An 18853-nucleotide genomic window follows, 5' to 3' on the forward strand; every position below is an offset into this window, starting at 1 on the left:
AATTGCTCCTGGCAGTGCTCGGGGGACCATAGGGGATGCTGGGAATCGAACCTGTGTCGACCATGTTGGCTGCGTGCAAGGCACACACCCTACCCGCTGTGCTATCGCTCCAGCCAGCTGGAGCGATAGCACAGCGGGTAGGGTGTGTGCCTTGCACGCAGCCAACATGGCTGACGCGAGTTTGATTCCTCTGCCTCTCTTGGAGAGCCCGGCAAGCTACCGAGAGTATCTCACCCTCACGGCAGAGCCTGGCAAGCTACCTGTGACGTATTCAATATGCCAAACACAGTAACAAGTCTCATGATAGAGACGTTACTGGGCCTGCTCGAGCAAATTGATGAACAACGGGAGGACCGTGATCCATAATTATTATTATTATTATTTGCTTTTGGGGTCACACCCAGTGATGGTCAGGGGTTACTCCTGGCTCTGCACTCAGGAATTGCTCCCAGCGGTGCTCAGGGGACCATATGTGAAGCCGGGGATTGAACCTGGGTCAGCCGCATGCAAGGCAAACACCCTACCCATTGGACTATTGCTCCAGCCCCCATAGTCTACTCTCTTACCTTGACTTGTTTTAGGACATAGCATTTATTCATGACAAATATTGATGTAAGCATATTGATTGCCGTAGGCCAGGGTGGAAACCTCAGGACAACAGCAGACTTTAGTGTGCTGTTGCCTCCACTGTTTGGCCCATCATAGATGTTCAATAGGTTCCTAAACAATACAGAGGTACTGCCATTCATTTATCAATGAGTAAATGAATACCAGGACTCATTGTGTTGGACAAGATAAGACAATGGAACAAAAGAGAAGGGGTTTGAATGCTGCTGGGTATAGGTCTCTTCTGGCCTGAAGGGTAACAAAGGTCCCTTTTATCATTTTGGAGAGGAAAAGTGCTTCCATGGCCTTTGGATATATTTCCTTTTCTTTTCTTTTCTTTTCTTTTCTCCTTTCTTTCTTTCTTTCTTTCTTTCTTTCTTTCTTTCTTTCTTTCTTCCCTTCCCTTTATCTTTCTTTCTTTCTTTCTTTCTTTCTTTCTTTCTTTCTTTCTTTCTTTCTTTCTTTCCTTCTATTGTTTTGGTCACTCTAGGTGATGTTCAGGGGTTATTACTGGCTCTGAACTCAAGAATTACTCCTGGAAGTGCTCAGAGGACCATATGAAATGCTGGGGATTGAACCCTGGTTGGCTGCGTGCAAGACAAATTGCCCTAACCTCTGTACAATTGCTCCAACCTCGATTATATTTCTTGTGGATATCCCATGAGAATACTTGTAGGATCTGTACTTTGGTAATACGATTTTGGCTGGCTCCAGGAAGGACACAAAAGGATAAATAGCTGTCTGTTCTCCCTTTAATTCATTTCCCCCACTTTTCTTGTTTAGCTGCTGTATCAAGAATGGGCGCGCTATGGAGTGTTTTATAAGTTTCAACCTATCGACCTCATCAGGTAAGATGTGGGAGAGTTTTGTGGGAGGACCCTTTAGTTGCAATTCCTAAAAGACATCTTGTCAACTAGGATCCTGGAAGTCTGTTCTGTTGAGAAAGAAAGTTTTGCTTCTGTAGGTTGTGTGATTTCCTCGTTCCATGTCTGAAGGACAAGAGGAAGCCCTGGGCTCAAGGGGACAAGGAGGATTGTTGACTTATAGCTAGCTACCTAGGGGACCATGATCAGTTTCTGCCTGAGGTCTTCTGCATTCTGGTCTCTCTTACCCTGTTTGCTCTCTGCAAAGGATTGAATGGTTTTCTCTCTTTTATGATTTCTCTTTGAATTTATTCTACAGAAGGATGTGGGGGAAGTAGATTCTTGGCTTTTGCCCAGATGGCCAGTGTTGACCAAGGGAAGCAAAGCTGGCAAATCTCTTTGGAATGAGCTGGCTTATCCAAGAGAGAATGTGGGATTTTTATGACTTCTCCACATTATCTGGGAAAAGAAACAGGGTTCTGGAATCCCTCAATTTGAGTGCCAGTACCTGTATCTTAGGAATATCCCCAGTCTTTTGGTCAAAAGTCCTTGAAGGAACTTTCCAGAAGGCAGTAGTTCTGACTAACCTAAACGGGATTGAGAGTTCTATGAATCCAACAGGCTCTTAGCATCTTTCCAGCCAGAGAGCACTGGACTGTCTGTCTGTCTCTCTGTCTTTCTCCTCATTCAGGCTTGGCCACCAAAGGCTGTTGTTCATGGGGGGCAAGTCACACCCACACTTGGGTCTTCAGGCTCTGAAGGAGTCCTAAATTGGGAGGCTAATCTGAGAGATACTTGAGTATTGGGTAGCACCTGCTCAAAGTGGGGCTTGAGGCCTTAGCATGGACAAAAGGATTCCCTGCTCCTCAATCCTTGAGGGGCTCTTATGATGAACTCACTTAGTTCCCCAGCAAAGACAAAATGGGCTCCTGGGGATGGGCTCTGGACTGGGATAGAGGAGGTGCAGTGGCTAGAAAGACTGAGTCCAGAGGGAAGCATTCCAGCCTCCTCTGGAAGCTGAAGGTCACCTGGGGGTGGGGGTGAGGGTTGCAGTTTGTGCAGATCGGCCTCCCACACAGAGATACACATATGCCCACCTGGAACTGGTGGCCAGCCTGGATAACTCTCCCTGTCAGGTGTGGGTTCCAATTTAAGCCTCGCCGTCCAACCACTGGGGTCGGGAGGAGGCCTGTGGGGTGCTTGTGATCGGGGTTCCTTCTCACGGGCTGTTTTAATTTTTTTAGTGAATCACTATGACGTACAGTTACAGACTCACAAACTCTCGTGATTACGTTTTAGTCATACAATGATCGAGTACCCATCCCTTCACCAGTGCCCCTTCTCCATCACCAATGTTCCCAGTATCCCTCCCGCCACCCCCACCCCATTCCCTCCACCCGCCTCTGTGGCAGGTACATTCCCTTTTACTCTTTCTCTCCTTTTGGATGTTGTGGTTTGCCATATAGGTATTAAGTGGCCATCGTGCTCAGTCTATAGTCTACTTTCGGCACGCATCTCCCATCCCGATGCCCTCCAAGCATCCTTTACTTGGTGGTCCCTTCTCCATCTGAGCTGCCTTTTCCCCCAGCATGTGAGGCTGGGCGGCCTTTTAAGCCACACAGGCCACCTAGAGTTTTCTTGGGGCCACACCAAGGCAGTTTCCTCCGTGTGAGGCCTTTGATCATCCTCTCTGTGTCTCCTGTGGCCACCCACTCTGTCGCCTGTTTTTTCTCCAGCTACTCATTCGTGTCTTCGAAATAGGAAGAAAAAAAACAAAAAACCAAACCAAACCAAACAAAAAAGCACATGAAAGTTCTCCCTGCCGAGAGCTCTGTCTTTCCGCCTCCCCAGAGACTTCAGGTGACTGTCTGCCAGCGAAATGGGAAATGACTCCAAGATGTGTTCCTCTTGGCCACCAAGGCAGCCTCACCTGCAAGTGGCGAATTGCCTTTGGGTCGGAGTCCTGCTCTGGGGAGCTCAAAGCTGTGTAGATGCGGGCACCCCCACTCAGCTCTGTACCCAGCCCCAGGAGAGGCCGTTGAGTGGACTGGAGGAGGAGAAGGCTGTAGCCACAGACATGGATGGATGGTGGCTGGTACCCAGACCCAGGGTTGGCCCATGGGTCATGTGTGATTGATGGGGCTGTTGTCTCCTCCATCAGGGAACAAAGAAGATGCTGATCCCAGGCTGCTGGGAAGTAATGGGAGTGAGAAGGGGTTGGAGAATGGCCAGTGGTCCTGTGGGCAGGGGTGGGTATCCGGAGACCAGGGCACACAGGACATCAGGAGAGCTCCTGAAGAGCAAACTGAGGGCAGGGGAGGGGAACAGCCTCCCTGCACCCGCCCCCCCCCATACACCCTAAGGCTCCCAGCTAAACCTAGGTCACACTGCTGTCTTCCAAAGTGGCGAAGCTCATTCTGTGGTCCTGTTGAGTCACCTGCCTCCTGGCTAAGGGAGGGAGCACCCTCAATGACCTTTCTCTCTTCTGCCATTTCTTTTCTATCTCTGCTGCTCCCATTCTCGAGGGAGCCCTGGGCATGGTCTTCAGGGGGGCAGTGGTATGACTGAGATTCTGTGATGACTGACTGGTGTGAATGGGCCCTTCTTGGGGCCCCGGGAGAAAGCGCACTCCTCTGGGTTCTGTGGAAAGAGAGTCCCAAGCAGGGAGTCCCCTGCAAGCTCACTGTGATCATTCATGCAAAGGCTCAGCAAAGCTCTCTCCCACTCGTCTCTCTGGCACTCAGTTCTTCTGCTTTAGCTCTGAGCTTCTGTTTCTCCTCTGGAGGCAGAGTACTCTCTCTTCCCAATTGTCTGGAACCTTCTGCAGTCAGAGCTCAGCAGGGTGGGAGGTCTGTTTGCATTTGGAAAGCAGCAGGACCAGCTATTCTTTCTTTCCCTCCTACAGGCTACCTCAAGCCTAAAGTTAAGATTTAGGGGCAGCAAGAGGCAGGGGCGAGGCCAGCGGGCTCTTTCCTGTGCCCGGGCGCCGCCTGGTCCCCCTGCACCATCCCTCCCGCCCAGCAGGCTGCACTGTGGGACCGCAGATGGACAGGGCTCACACCCCACTCTGCTGCCCTCCACCCCGAGCTGCCTGTCTCTGGAAGCCTGGCCCTGTGCGTATTAGTGCCTGTGAGTGTGTGAACAACGCGGGCATATGAAGGTGTGTTTGTGTGCCCGTGTGAGTGTGTGTGTGTGCAAGTGGGTGTGTGAATATGTGCTCGTGTGCATGAAGGCATTTGATTGTGTGTGCATATGCATGAGTGTGTGAATGTGTGTGTGTGTGTGTGTGTGTGTGTGTGTGCTTGTGTCTGTATGCGCCCCTGCAGTGCGCCCCCCTCCACACCTCCCCAGGACATAATAGTAGTAGCACTAAAGACACTGTAGCATTATCCTCCCGTTGTTCATTGTTTTGCCCAAGCGGGCACCAGTAACGTCTCCATTGTGAGACGTGTTGTTACTATTTTTGGCATATCGAATACGTCACGGGGAGCTTGCCAGGCTCTGCCATACGGGTGGGATACTCTCGGTAGCTTGCCGGGCTCTCCGAGAGGGACAGAGGAATCGAACCCGGGTCGACCTTGTGCAAGGCAAATGCCCTACCCGCTGTGCTAGCCGTGGAGGTCATAGTTAACTAGAAGGTTCTCTTGTGAAGTGTTGTTGAGCAGGACTCGCTTCACAGCAGATGCCTTGGGGAACTTATGACTGAGAAGCCTTTGTGTCTCCTGGAGGGGGTAACCCCTTCTCTTTAGGAAATGTCGCTCTGGTCCCTTGAGGCGCCCCCTTACAGCCAGAGAGGGACATTTTCATTGCAGGCTCTAAGGGAATATCCCAGCATCCCCAAAGGGAAACAACTTTAATTTCCTGGGAAAGCCAGGAGGCCCTTGACAGTTGGGTTTTAGGGTCACCCCTGGCAGAGCTCAAGGGTTAGTCTGTTCTTTGTTCTGTGCTCACTCCTGGAGGTGCCTGGGGGACCATAAGCAGTGCTGGGGATCAAATTGGGTCCGCCACACACAAGGCAAACACATGAACTCCTACACCATCTCTGCGGCCTACTTGTACCCAACCATCCCGTCAGTACGTCAGTATCAGACAGGACTGAGGCTCATCTTCTTTTTTTTTTTTTTTTTTTTTTGCTTTTTGGGTCATACCCAGCAATGTACAGGGGTTCCTCCTGGCTCTGCACTCAGGAATTACTCCTGGCAAATTACTTCTGGCAGTGCTCAGGCGTTCCATATGGGATGCTGGGAATAGAACCCAGGTCGGCTTCATGCAAGGCAAGTGCCCTCCCCGCTGTGCTATCGCTCCAGCCCTGAGGCTCATCATTTTGATGTTTTCTCACTGGCTGCTTTACTTAGTTTGGGGTTCTGACACAGCTGAGCCAAAACAACAGGGTTTATACAGAGGAGTTTGCTCCCACCTGTCACCTGTGATTTGGCTGAGGTGGATGCACAGACATTTAAATTTGAAGCTTCTCACCTCCTGCCTGTGGCCGTGTGAGGAGGCCAGGGGGCCAGAAGTCTTCTAAGGCTGGGGGTGGGTGGGGACTGCCATCTGGGACTTGGGTGCATAATCCAAGGGCAGTTGACTTGGTGGTACTGCATGAACTATCCAGAAGGACAAAGAAGGGTGAAAGGCTCTTACTAATACCCACTCTTTTGGGAATACCCACTTCATGAGGAAGACTTCTGGATAGTGGGGTGCTGGATTCAAACCCTACCCATGTGCCATGCTGTGGTTCTCCTGTGAGCTCTGCTTTCCAATACCACCATAGTCTGCCTTAGCCCGAGGCATCTTTGGGCTGCTACCACCCCAGGAGGCTTTGGGCTGCATCTCTGCCCCTACCTTTTTATTTTACTAAATTTTTTAATTGAATTACTGTGGGATAGACCCTTACAAAGCTGTTCATTATTTTTATCCTTTTTAAAATTTTTATTAATGAAACACCATGAGGTACAGTTGTAGACTTACAAATTTTTGTGCTTGGGTTTCAGTTATACAATGATCCAGTACCCATCCCCCCACCAGTGCCCATTCTCCATCATTTACACTTTTTTATTTTTTAAATTTTTATTAGTGAGACACCATGAGGTACAGTTGTAGACTTACAAATTTTTGTGTTTGGGTTTCAGTTATACAATGATCCAGTACCCATCGCTCCACCAGTGCCCATTCTCCATCATTTACATTTTTTAAAAAAAATTTTGTCAGTGAAACACCATGAGGTACAGTTGTACAAATTTTTGTGCTTGGGTTTCAATTGTATATTATTTTTTAAATATACATATTTTTTATTTTATAAAGTGGTTCACAATAAAACTGTTCATTATTAGGTTTTAGTCATACAATGTTCCAACACCCATCCCTCCACTAGTGCACATTTCCCAGTGCCAGTGTTCCCAATTTCCCATTATAATATCTCATTATCCTCCTATCCCAACCACTCAGCCTGCCTCTATGGCAGGTGCTTTTCTTCCCTCCCTCCCTCCTTCCCTCCCTCCTTCCCTCCCTCCCTCCCTCCCTCCCTCTCTCTCTGTCTCTGTCTCTGTCTCCCCTCCCTCCTTCCCTTTTGGGTATTGTGGTTTGCAGTACCACAAACTTTTCAGATACTGAAAGATTATCAGTATCTTTACCTCCTTTTAACACTCAGTTCTTGTCCAGCGTGATCATTTCCAGCTATTATTATCATACTGTTCCCTTCTCTATCTTACCTACCCTCTGCCCCACCCCCCCACACTTGTGGTTGATTCCAACCATTGACTAGTCCTCCCAGCCCTTGTTTTTCCTGGCCATTGATATTAGTCTTCTAGGGAGCGATAGCACAGCGGTAGGGCGTTTGCCTTGCATGCAGCCAACATGGCCGACCCGAGTTCGATTCCTCCGCCCCTCTCGGAGAGCCCGGCAAGCTACCGAGAGTATCTCGCCCGCACGGCAGAGCCTGGCAAGCTACCCGTGACGTATTCGATATGCCAAACACAGTAAGAACAAAGTCTCCAATGGAGACGTTACTGGGCCTGCTCGAGCAAATCGATGAACAACGGGAGGGCCTTTACCTTTTATATATATTTTCATATACCACAAATGAATTCTGCCCCAACCTTATGGCCCCATCTTTAACGTTCTTAGACTCCACCTTTGCCTCTGGAGATCCTTCCAGAATGCTGGCACAGCACACATAAGCTTTCCCTCCGCCTGCCACAGACAGCCGTCCTTGTCCTCCCCAAACGGGCTCCAGGACAGGCGTGGGAAGGCCGTGCGATCCCACTCCTCTCTCTGGGTCCCTCCTGAAATGTGACCCATCCAGATCCATCCGGAGGGAACCTGAGGAGGCCACATTCTTTCTCCCAAAGCTTGGGGCTGGACCGGCCACAGCTGGTTTGGGGGAGGGAAAGGAGAGGGAAAAAATGTTGATCAACCTGTGATTAATTATTTCCTGAGCCCTGCTGCTTCCTTGATCCTTCCTCGGGATTTATAAAGGCAGTTGAGCTCGCTGCAAAGGCAACCAGTGGGCGATGCTTCCAGCGAGCGACTCTCCGTCAATTGAGGAGGTGTGGCTGGGCCTGAGACGGGGTCTGTGCATGTGGACCACACAGTTATGCAGGGAGATAGATGTGCAAAGGGTGGGGGGCCAGGGGAGACACACTGAGTAACACACCTGCGGGTGCCAGCCTGTAGCTGAAGAGGAACTCTTACTAGCAGAATTAAGGGACAGGGCCTGGAGCCATAGTACAGCGTGTAGGATGTTTGCCTTGGACACTTCCGACCCGGGTTCAATTCCCAGCATCCCATATGGTCTCCCGATCACCACCAGGAGTGATTCCTGAGTGCATGAGCCAGGAGTATCCCCTGTGCATTACCGGGTGTGACCCAAAAAGCAAAAGCCAAAACAAAACAGAATTAAGGGACAACTTTCTGGAAGAGGTGGCACTTGAAATAGAAACACTTCTCTGGGGGCCCCTTGGGGAGATGGATCCAAGAGCTGGAATGGAGTGATTTTTCCTCTTTTTTTTTTTTTGGCTTCCTGCCTATAGGAGGTCTACATTTGAACTCCAGCACTGCATAGGGTTCCTCAAGCACTGCCTGGAACGACCTCTGAGCACTGAGCTTGGAGCAGCACCAGTGGGTGTGACCCCAAATTCCACAATAAAATAAGATTAAAAAAAAGAAATGCTACTTAAAAAAATAATTTTAAAAAATTAATTTTTTAATTGAGTCACAGTGCGATACGTAGTTACAATATTGTTCCTGATCAGGTTTCAGTCATACAATGATCCAACAGCCAGCCCTCCACCAGTGTCCATTTCCCACCACCAATGACCCCAATTCCCTCCCACCCCTCACCCCTCCCAACCTGCCCCTATGGCCCTGCCGTAGGCACTTTCCTTCTCTCTCTGTCTCTGTCTGTCTGTCTGTCTGCCTGTCTGTCTGTCTCTCTCTCTCTCTCTTTCTCCTTCTGGGCACTATGGTCTGCAACACAGATGAGATGAGAGGTTATCAGGTTTGTTTCTTTCCCTACTTTCAGCACGCATTTCCTACCCAGAGTGATCATTTCCAACCATCTTTGTCATCATGGTCCCTTCTCTATCCCAATTGCCTTGTTCCCCAGCACTTGGAGGCAGACTCGCAACTGTAGACTAATCCTCCTTGCCCTTGTTTCTACTGTCCTTGGGTATTAGTCTCATATTATGGTGTGATTTATTTTTTATATCCCACAAGTGAGTCTAGTCATTCTATATCTGTCCCTCTCCTTCTGACTCACTTCACTCAGCATCATATTCCCCAGGACACAAATGTCACTTCTTCCTTTCAGGCCCTTGGGAAGCAGGAGTCTCTAACAACACCGTCAAGGGCTCACCTCCTTGCCCCTTTCTGTCAGGTTCTATTTCCCAGAGAGGAAGAGAAGCTAATTTTACTTGAAAAACTATAGGCAAAATGGGAAGTTTTCTGTCTCACTACATGCACAAAACTCTCGGGCCAGGGGTTGGAGCGATAGTGTAGCGGGGAGGGCATTTGCCTTGCATGCTGCTGACCCAGGTTCAATCTCCGGCATCCCATATGGTCCCCCAAGCACCGGCAGGAGTAATTCCTGAGTGCGGAGCCAAGAGTAATCCCTGAGCATTCAGACCTTAATTATTAAAATTTCAGAGTCCAAATTTCCGCTGGGTAGGACCCAAAAAGAAAAAAAAAACTTCCAGGCCAAACTCCTTGTGGGACCCAACCAGGAAGAAGTTAGGATGTAGGCTCCTCTGGGGCCTGGCCTGGAGCCGTAAGGTTGATTTCTTCTCTAAGAGCCTGCTGACAAGTGCCCACAGCCCCGCTCATAGTAGTGAGTGCTAGGCTGGGGACAGCTTGTCTATGGGGCACTTCTAGCTGCTGGACCTGGTCTCAGAACCAGATTCTGGATTCCACTGATTCACCACCTCTTGGTTCCTGGGCTGCTTCCTGGAGTGTGCAGAATTAGAGGACCAGGTCGTGTGGGCCAATGGGTTTTCAGTCTTTTTTATACCTATCATCCAGCCCTCGTACGTGGACACGGATTGAGTACCACTGGCGTAGTACAGTTCTTATAAATATTTGAAACTATCTGTTGTGTGCATGACAGTTCTGATACTGCTGGAGAGACAGTATGAGGGGGGCGGGGGCGGTGTGGGATGGGCAGTCTTCCAGCTCCAGAGTTTTGAGAGCTACTGAAAGACCATGATATTGGTGCTTTCTAGTCTAATTTTTTTTTTAATGGATTCACCATGCGGTACAGTAACAAAGCTTTCATGTTTGAGCTTCGATCATACAGCCATCAAACACCCATCCCTTCAGCAGTGCACGTTTTCCACCACCAAAATCCCCAGTATCCCCTCCCCCCTGCCACCCATTCCACACCTCCCCTTGTCTGTGTGGCAGACAATTTGCACAATCCTCTCTTTCTCTACTTTAGTTACCTTCAATATTTCAAGACCAGTCCCACCACCACTCTTACCTGCCAAAAGGGCAATGCTACACAATGTGTTTTGTCTTGCTTGTTATGGATACAATATAATGTTGTGCAGCTGCTCTAGGAACTCTGAAATTTTAATAATTAGGGTCCGAAGAGATCACTGAAGCTAGTTGCTCGGGTCCGAGATTTGTTGGTGTGTCTCTGGATCATGGCCATATGGGAGCTTAAGTAGTTGGTGGCCAGATGTGGCATCATCTCAGAGTCCCATCAGGGAGGAGAGGAGGGGAAGGAGAAGGGCCCACTCCTCCCCTGTTACATGATGCCTGGTGTTTGCTGCCACCACCACTCACACCTGGAGCTTGTACCTGACTTCTAGACAATGGTGGCCTCTGGAGCTCCTAGATGGCAGGCAGAGGGATGGCATCTGCCCCCGTCTGGAGCAGACCAGTGGAAACAGCCTATTGCAAAGTCCAGGGCCATCTCTGCAGCAACTTGCTCGGGTCTGAGGGTCTTTTGTGTGTCTTGATTTCTAGTCTAATTTGATGTGACCCACGGTGACATCATATCAGCACTTGGCACGGCTGATCTCCAGCTCCTGATGACCTTGCCTAATGGGCTTTCTCCTCCTGACTTCCCCCTATTTGGGGTCACTGAGCTCAGTGAGACGGGAGTTTCCTACAGGGGACCCACACTCAGGCATGACCCCAGCCACAAGTCAGGTATTGTGTGTCTGACAGTGACCTAGAGCTTCAGCTGATTTCAGGAGAGCTGCCCCAAGGTCACCCATTCAAGGGTCAATCTCTCTGGGGAAGCTGGTTGTGGTCTGCAGGTGAGCAGAAGTCACCAGTCACTGATTAGAATCAGCCTGGTCAGTTGGGTTATCACTCCACACACCCGTCTTTGCTCCTCAGAGTGAGGGGTGCTTTCAGTGGCCCTGAGAATTATTTGTGTGGCCCTGGAAGGCCATGCCTTTGCTCTCTTTCTCTTTTGAAGGGTCTTCTCTGCTTCTTCCATGGTGTCAGCTGCCGCCTTGCTCTTGTGAGCTGAGCTCTGCTAACTCTGCTGGAGAACAGAACAGTTTCGTGTTTGCAGTTGCAGGGTGCACATCCACAAACAGCATATGCCCTTGTCCCCAGGAGGGCAACAAGGGCATAAGCTGAATGAGAGGCTGACTTGCAGGGCTTGGTGGTCCATCCAATTCCAAGGGGGCTATACTCTTCTCTGCTCTTGTCAATAAAGAGCATCTGGGCTCCCGGTTTCAGTGATAGGCTTAGCGGTGGGATGTCATAGAGGGCCTGTAGGGTCACTCGTGTAAGATGCAGCCCAATGATGGTCCCTGTTAGAGTGGGCTTTGAGAAAGATATACCTGTGTTGCATAAATGTCTTCTGGTGGTTTCCCGAGGGAAGAACTGAGGATGAAAGGGGGTTTATGAAATTTAGGAGACCTCACCTGAGCCACCTGTTTACAGCTCCAGGAGGTTTGAGGAGGTCCGAGAACACAAACTTGAAAGGACATTCTTTTTTTTTTTTTTTGCTTTTTTGGGTCACACTCAGTGATGCTCAGGGGTTTCTCCTGGCTCTGCACTTAGGAATTACTCCTGGCAGTGCTCAGGGGACCATATGGGATGCTGGGAATTGAACCGGGGTTGGCAGCATGCAAAGCAAATGCCCTACCTGCTGTACTATCGCTCTGACCCCAAGCAAGGGCATTCTTAAAAACAGAACTCAGAGAGGTTAGAGAGACAGTTCGGGGAATATGCCATGTGTCTTGCATGCATTTGACCCCGTTGAATCCCTGGCACCACGTGGTCCCCTGAGCATTGTCAGTTGTAGCTCTGGTGGTCTCTGAGCACCACAGGGATGGTCCAATCCCCATCACTCCAGAACTGAGCAGCAAAGCCACATGCGAGGACCCTTGTATTGAATCGTATGCCAAGTTGACCAAGAAATGCCAAGAGAGGGCTCTGGGTGTCCTGAGTACCACTGGATGTGATCCCCCAAACCAAAAGTAGACAAAGCGAAAAACCACAAATAATGACGAACAAGCAGAGATATCAGAGTTTGCTACAACTCAAGAGTTGTCCCTACTTCTAGAGCTTCACGATTTAGAGCCGTGTCTTGGGTAGGCTCCAAATGACCAGATGCACAAGCCAGAAGCATGGTGTGTAAGCACAGAGCATGTGGGCTCAAAGGGGACATGTTAAAGGGGCCACAGAACTGGGAAGTGGCACCAGAAATACCTCTGTACACATCCCTGTGCCCAGGACAACTGTGAATCCCGTGGTATATTCTAGAGGGTCCACCCAGGACTATGCTGCTCCTCATTGGGAAACACTGGGTTGGGACCAGAGAGATAGTCCAGTGGGTAGGGCTTGTGCCTTGCACATGGTTGAACTGGGATCAACTCCCAGCACCCTATATGGTCTCCTGTGCCCATCAGGAGTGATCCCTGAGTGCAGAGTCAGGAGTAAGCCCTCAGCACCCCTGGGTGTGGCCCACCTCCCCCCCCCCCCCCCCCGTCCTCCACCCCACAAAAAGAGAAACACTGGCCTAAATGTATCTGTTAAGGTTTTCCTGGGACTCAGGCAGTGGTCATACATCGCCAGGGAGGGGTTCAGAGCCTATGGCTCTCCTGGCTCTGAGATGAAAGTGGACAGTCATAATTCTGTTTTCTTTCACCCCTCTGCTAGAGAGCTCGGGACAAGTTCCACCAGCCCACCCATAACCTAATGCAGTTCCAACACTCCCTCCCAACCCGCTAGGCAGGGTATGGCAGGTGCAGTCCTGCCTGTAGAAGCAGGGCCCTCAGGTATGGGTGGGGTGGTCTGTGTGTGCCTGTGTAGGGGGGATGGGATAACCATGGCCCCAGCCCAACCGTTTGATCCCACCAGGCCACCGTCTGGCCACGTGTCTGGAACGCCGGGAGCCCAGTCCCTGCTAATGATATTCCCTTGAGTGATGTTCTCCACCCACACCACATGGGTATGTAACCAACATAAACAGAAAACGTCTTAACACATTGAATAACATCGGCGGAACACACGTTACAACAACAGCCGCGAGATAGCCAAATCTAATTAGCCCGGCACGCCCAGGCTCCGCGCACAGGCGCTGCCTCTGTTTCAGAAACGGAAAACCACAGCGTTCTGTGGGTCTGGAAGTCACAGACTCGAGAAGAGAGAGAACAGAACCCGACAGTCCGCCGTCCTCCCCGGGGAGATGATGGGGGGCCCCGTTCCCTGTCTGGATTAGCCGTAGGTATTCAGAGACAGGGCTGGGCAGCTGCCAACACTTGCTGTCTGCCCAAAGGGGCATGATCGGCTCCACCGAGAGGCCTGTGGCCCTCAGCCTGGGCAAGGACCGAGAAAACCATCTGGGAGGCCTGAGACCTCCGAGCTGTTGGCCCCTCCTGGAAGCTTCATGCACAGGCTCCTTGTTCTGAATGCAGGCAGGCAGAGAGACAGGAACACTGGAACACTGGAACTTGGAATTTTTATTATTATTATTATTATTATTATTATTGACTGGAGTGATAGTACAGTGGGTAGGGTGTTTCCCTTGCATGTGACCAACCCAGGTTCCATTCCTCCGTCCTTCTCGGAGAACCCAGCAAGCTACCGAGAGTATCCTGCCCACAGGGCAGGGCCTGGCAAGCTCCCTGTGGCATATTCAGTATGCCAAAAACAGTAACAAGGCTCACATTGGAGATGTTACTTGTGCCCGCTAGAGCAAATCGATGAACAACGGGAGGACAGCGCTACAGGGCTACAGTGCTACCCTACAAGGTTGGGTATTTTAGTGTACAGGAGGTACGCAGAATAGCTTTGTACCCAGCTATAATCAATGACACCAATATGACTCCATTTTCCTAAGGTAATACTGTCCCCCCCCGCCCCCCACCCCAGACCTTGGGGCAAGAAGGCTCAGCTGCCAGATCAATCAGCCATATCCAAAGAGTGTCTCTTCGTCCCACTTCTAGGGCCTCTAACCCCCTGAAACCCCCACCTGATGCTTCATGTAGATTTCTCTGGCTGGGGGGTTTCTCTTTTATGCTTGCCCACTCTTAACTGTGTTCTCTGTTTAGTACCATCTCTGCCCCTTCCTGTAAGATCCCCCGAGACCACAGCTTAGTTGCAAATAGTCCTTCTCTGAGGGTTTAGCATCCCTGAGTGTTGAAGTTAAGCTCTCTGAAGACCCAGCAGCCAGCCAGAAACAACTCCTGGGAGCAGCAGAAGGCAGTGAAATAGCACAAATAAAACAGGGGTAAGGAAATAGAAGGGGGAGACCACAAACTCAGATGTCTTACCATTCCATTGAAAAGAAGATTCAGTGGTAGCACAGCGGTAGGGCGTTTGCCTTGCACGCAGCCAACATGGCCAACCCAAGTTCGATTCCTCCGCCCCTCTCGGAGAGCCCGGCAAGCTACCGAGAATATCTCGCCTGCATGACAGAGCCTGGCAAGCTCCCCGTGACGTATTCGATATGCCAAACACAGTAACAACAAAGTCTCCAATGGAGACGTTACTGGGCCCGCTTGAGCAAATCGATGATCAACGGGAGGGCCTTTACTTTACTTTTACTATTTAAGAGAATATGCACATGGTCCAATTTAACAGAGGATTTACTGATTATCTTCTTTGTGCCCGACACCGTTTTAGGTATTGAGAATAAAATGACGAGCAAGATTGATATGGATTAACCATCTATCTAGGATACTTGTTTTTCTTTATTTAGTTTTGGAGTCACACCTTGTGGTATTCAGGACTTATTCCTGGCTCTGTTGATTCCTGGTTCAGGAATCACTCCTGGGGATGTTCAGGGGAATTATATGTGGGATAAAACTAGGGTCAGCTGCATGCAAGGCAGGTGTCTTCACCCTTTTGATAGTTCTCTGGTCCTTCTGGAACACTTTTGAACAACTAAACTGAGCACTGTGACTAATTCTTCCCAGTGTCCTAATCAACTACAGCTGAAATTATGCTGTGTAACAAATAACCCCAATCCAGCAGTTCACATCCGTCATTTGCTTTTCTTATTTAGGTGTCTAGGGTGAGTGGAAATTCTCCATAGGGCTTCGGATTATATTGAAGTCAGCAGACATTGCATGCTCTCCTTAGCTTAGAAGCTCCCAGGGACACACTCTTCTCTCACTGAAATACAAGAACTTTAGAAAGGGTAACAGAAACGTGCGGTACCTTGTCAGGCTTTGCTGTCCTCACAGTTGCTAGCATTCTGTGAGCCAAAGGAAGTCATATGGCCAAGAACAAATCCATGATGCAGGAAGATGTACTATTAATTTTTTCTCAGGGGAGAGCACTTCAGGTAAGCTGAACATCAGTCTAACCCACCACTCTGAGACCACAGGTATATCCTAGGACTGTCCCAGGGAAATCTGTACCTGGAATACCCCTATTTCACTCCTGGAGCGTATGATCTAGTGGGAAAGAGAGAGAATGTGTAAGAATAAGTAGAGGAACAGGAAGGAGGGTATAGAAGAATAGGAATACATATGTAGTACAGTCCAACCTTGTTTTTCTCCCTGGAGAATTCCCACTGAAGCTAGGGTTGAGGGCATGTGTGAAAGCAAAGATTGAGCAGATAGGGGTGAGGAGGACAAGGACGAGTGTTAGCACTGCATATCCTATTCTACGTGTCAGTGCTGCTTAAGGACTATGAATTTGCTCAGTCTTAGTGGCCTGTGAGAGGTAAAATGGTTCTCATCTAACAGAGGAGGATTTAAGACACTAAGGTTATCAAGTTCCCAGAGGTCTCTGTGTTAGTAGGTAAAGAGGGAAGGTTTGAACTCTTGGATCTGGCCAGAGTCAGTTCTCTTCCCTGCATTGTCTTGAGTACTCACCACTCCTGAAAGGAGCCCCAAGTCCTGGAGCCTTAAATGCACAGTGAGGAGGTTGTTATGGGAGACCAGGCTGGGAGATCGAGTCCATGTCTTGAAGGAACTGGTAGGTAGGTTCATGATTTCTGTCTCCCAAGAAAAGAGTATGTCCTTGGAAGGGTTGGTTCAGCTGCGTGCTCCTATGTGAGTATGGCAGATGCGATCCAGTTTGATTTTGCTTTTAAGGACCCAGGCTGGCACTGAAAAGAATTGTGGGTGGAATTTTTGTTTGTTTGGGTCATGCCAAGCTGTGCTCATGACTTAACTCCAGGTTTTTTGCTCAGAGGTCACTCCTGGTTGCGCTTAGGGGACCAGACTTAGTGTCAGAGATCAAACCCATGTTGCTCCACACAAGACAAATGTGTTATCCTTGGTCTTATCACTCTGGGGTAGTGTTTTTGGATTTTTTTTTGCTTTTTTTTTCCATTTGCTACACCCGGAAATGCACAGGGGCTACTCCTGGCTTTTCACTCAGGAATTACTCCTGGCAGTGCTCAGGGGACCATATGGGATGCTGGGAATCGAACCCGGGTCGGCTGTGTGCAAGGTGAATGCTCTATCCACTGTGCTACCTGGGGTGGTGTTTTTATGTTAAACTGGATGGAGAGGCAGACTTGGGGTCTGGAGAATCATTTCTCTTCCTGGTTGTCTTCTGTGATCCAGGTGGACTTGGGGGCTCTCTGGAAAGTCTGACTCTGGGCCCAATAGCCATTTTGTTTTGTCCTCCACTTTATTTAAACACCATGGTTTGCAAAGTTATTCCTAATGATTTATTACAGGCATTCAATATTCCAATCCCACCACCATTGCCACCTTCCCTTCACCATTTTCTTCACTTTCCCTACCCCCCCAACTCCAACCCCCATAGGAAACCCACAATAATTTACCCTATATTGTTGTTATCACTAAATGGCTAACAGGATGATCAAAAAATATTTCCACGGAAGAAAATTTGTGAAAAATTTCCGAGGGCATTAAGTCCTTGTGTGACGGTTTACTAAGTGGTTGTTGCTAATTAAGTCTTCTGTGTTAATGCTTGTCTTAGTCAAGATTGGCTGACTTCTACATCACATTCCCATTCAATCTGCTGTGCTCCTACTGGGATATCAGTGCTGTAGGGTTTGCAGGCATGATGATGGCCATTGCTAGTGAGGCACATTGCACACATCATGAGCCCACATCAAACACCCTGGGCACATGGTCCACTGAACTTCCCTGGAAACCTTAACATTGGCTGTCCCTACTTTCAACAAGAGGACTCTGTCACACAGAGCAGAGAAGCCTCCGAAACTCATGCAGTGCAATTCCAGGGCCATCATCACTTTGGGGGCGAGGAGGGCTATGCTCATGGCACCCACACTCAGCAATTTTCAGCAAGTTGGGCCACTGGTCTGATGGTCAGGCCTATTGGAACTGGTGGTGCAATGGCCCATCAGAACTACACTTGTCCATGATGGTGATGGTGTGGTGACTGTGCCATGCTAAAGATTATACTTGAGTCTCTGTACCTGCAAGGCGTGCACCCAACTATTGAACTATCTCCTCCTGGTTCCTGGATCTCGTTATTTCCTGATTCCTTTTTTATTTGCCTTTTGGGTCACACCCAGTGATGCTCAGGGTTACTCCTGACTCTCCACTCAGAAGTTACTCCCGGTGGTGCTTGGGGAACTGTATGGGATGCAGAGGATTGAACCCAGGTCAACTGCATGCAAGGAAAATGCCCTCCCCGCTGGACTGTTGCTCCAAGCCCCAGGATCCCGTTATTTTAACCAAGTGCCTGGCTATGTTTGCAGGGATAAAACCAGTGTTGGTGATAAAACCAGTTCTGGCACCCCAAGGCAGTTGGTAGAGGCAGGCAGAAGAATATTCGGGTCAGGTGTGCAGATGACATGGTGAAGGGCCTCTAAGGACTTTTGGGACAAAGCATGCCTGAATCCTTAAGTGCACGCTGCCCTAGATTTTGGGAGATTTTAGGACATCTGTATCTAGGAGAGGGGAGGCCTTGAAGCCCCATCCTCTCGGTTTTCAAAAAAAGTAACTAAACCCTCTAGCAGAATCAAGAAAACAGGGAGGCAAGGGTTTCATGGTTGAGTTAGCTTCCAAATGACTCCAGTTGGTGTCTCTGTAACTGGCTGTTGTTGATCCACAGCAGATAGTTGGGAGGTGGAAAGATGGAGAGATTAGGTTGGGGCTGGTGTCACAGGAGAATGACATCTTTCTTTCCTCTCCTACCAATGATTTTCCAGGTTATCTATGACACCTCTTTCAGGGCTATCCTGTAGTTCCAAAGGAGATTTTTAAGGCTGTAGCTGACCTGGGTGCAAAGCACAGCGACCTCTCCCTCACACTCACAGAAGCAAGCTGAACTAAAAACTGGAACCCCAGACAAGGTCTAAACTCCGTCCACTGGACACACCCCTTAACCCTGGATTTCTCTCTTCCTCCCTCAACCCTACCACCCTTCTCCAACACCCCCATCTCTGTTTTCTTTTGCCTCTCTGGCTTTGATCACATCTGGAGCATTTTGTCAAGTTGATGAGTGTGTGTTTTCCTGTTGGGACA

The 18853-nt window shown here is 49.4% G+C and overlaps 1 protein-coding gene across 1 annotated transcript in view; it reads left to right on the top strand.

Annotated features, from left to right (window-relative positions):
• ANO2 (anoctamin 2) overlaps window positions 1–18853 on the top strand; it is a 393938-nt gene that overhangs the window by 144072 nt on the left and 231013 nt on the right. Inside the window, exon 9 of the mRNA XM_056108654.1 lies at window positions 1390–1454. Coding sequence (XP_055964629.1) covers window positions 1390–1454 — 65 coding nt within the window. The remainder of the gene's footprint in view (window positions 1–1389; window positions 1455–18853) is intronic.

This window comes from Sorex fumeus, unplaced genomic scaffold, assembly GCF_029834395.1.
Source record: "Sorex fumeus unplaced genomic scaffold, SorFum_2.1 ptg000231l, whole genome shotgun sequence".
Taxonomy (NCBI): domain Eukaryota; kingdom Metazoa; phylum Chordata; class Mammalia; order Eulipotyphla; family Soricidae; genus Sorex; species Sorex fumeus.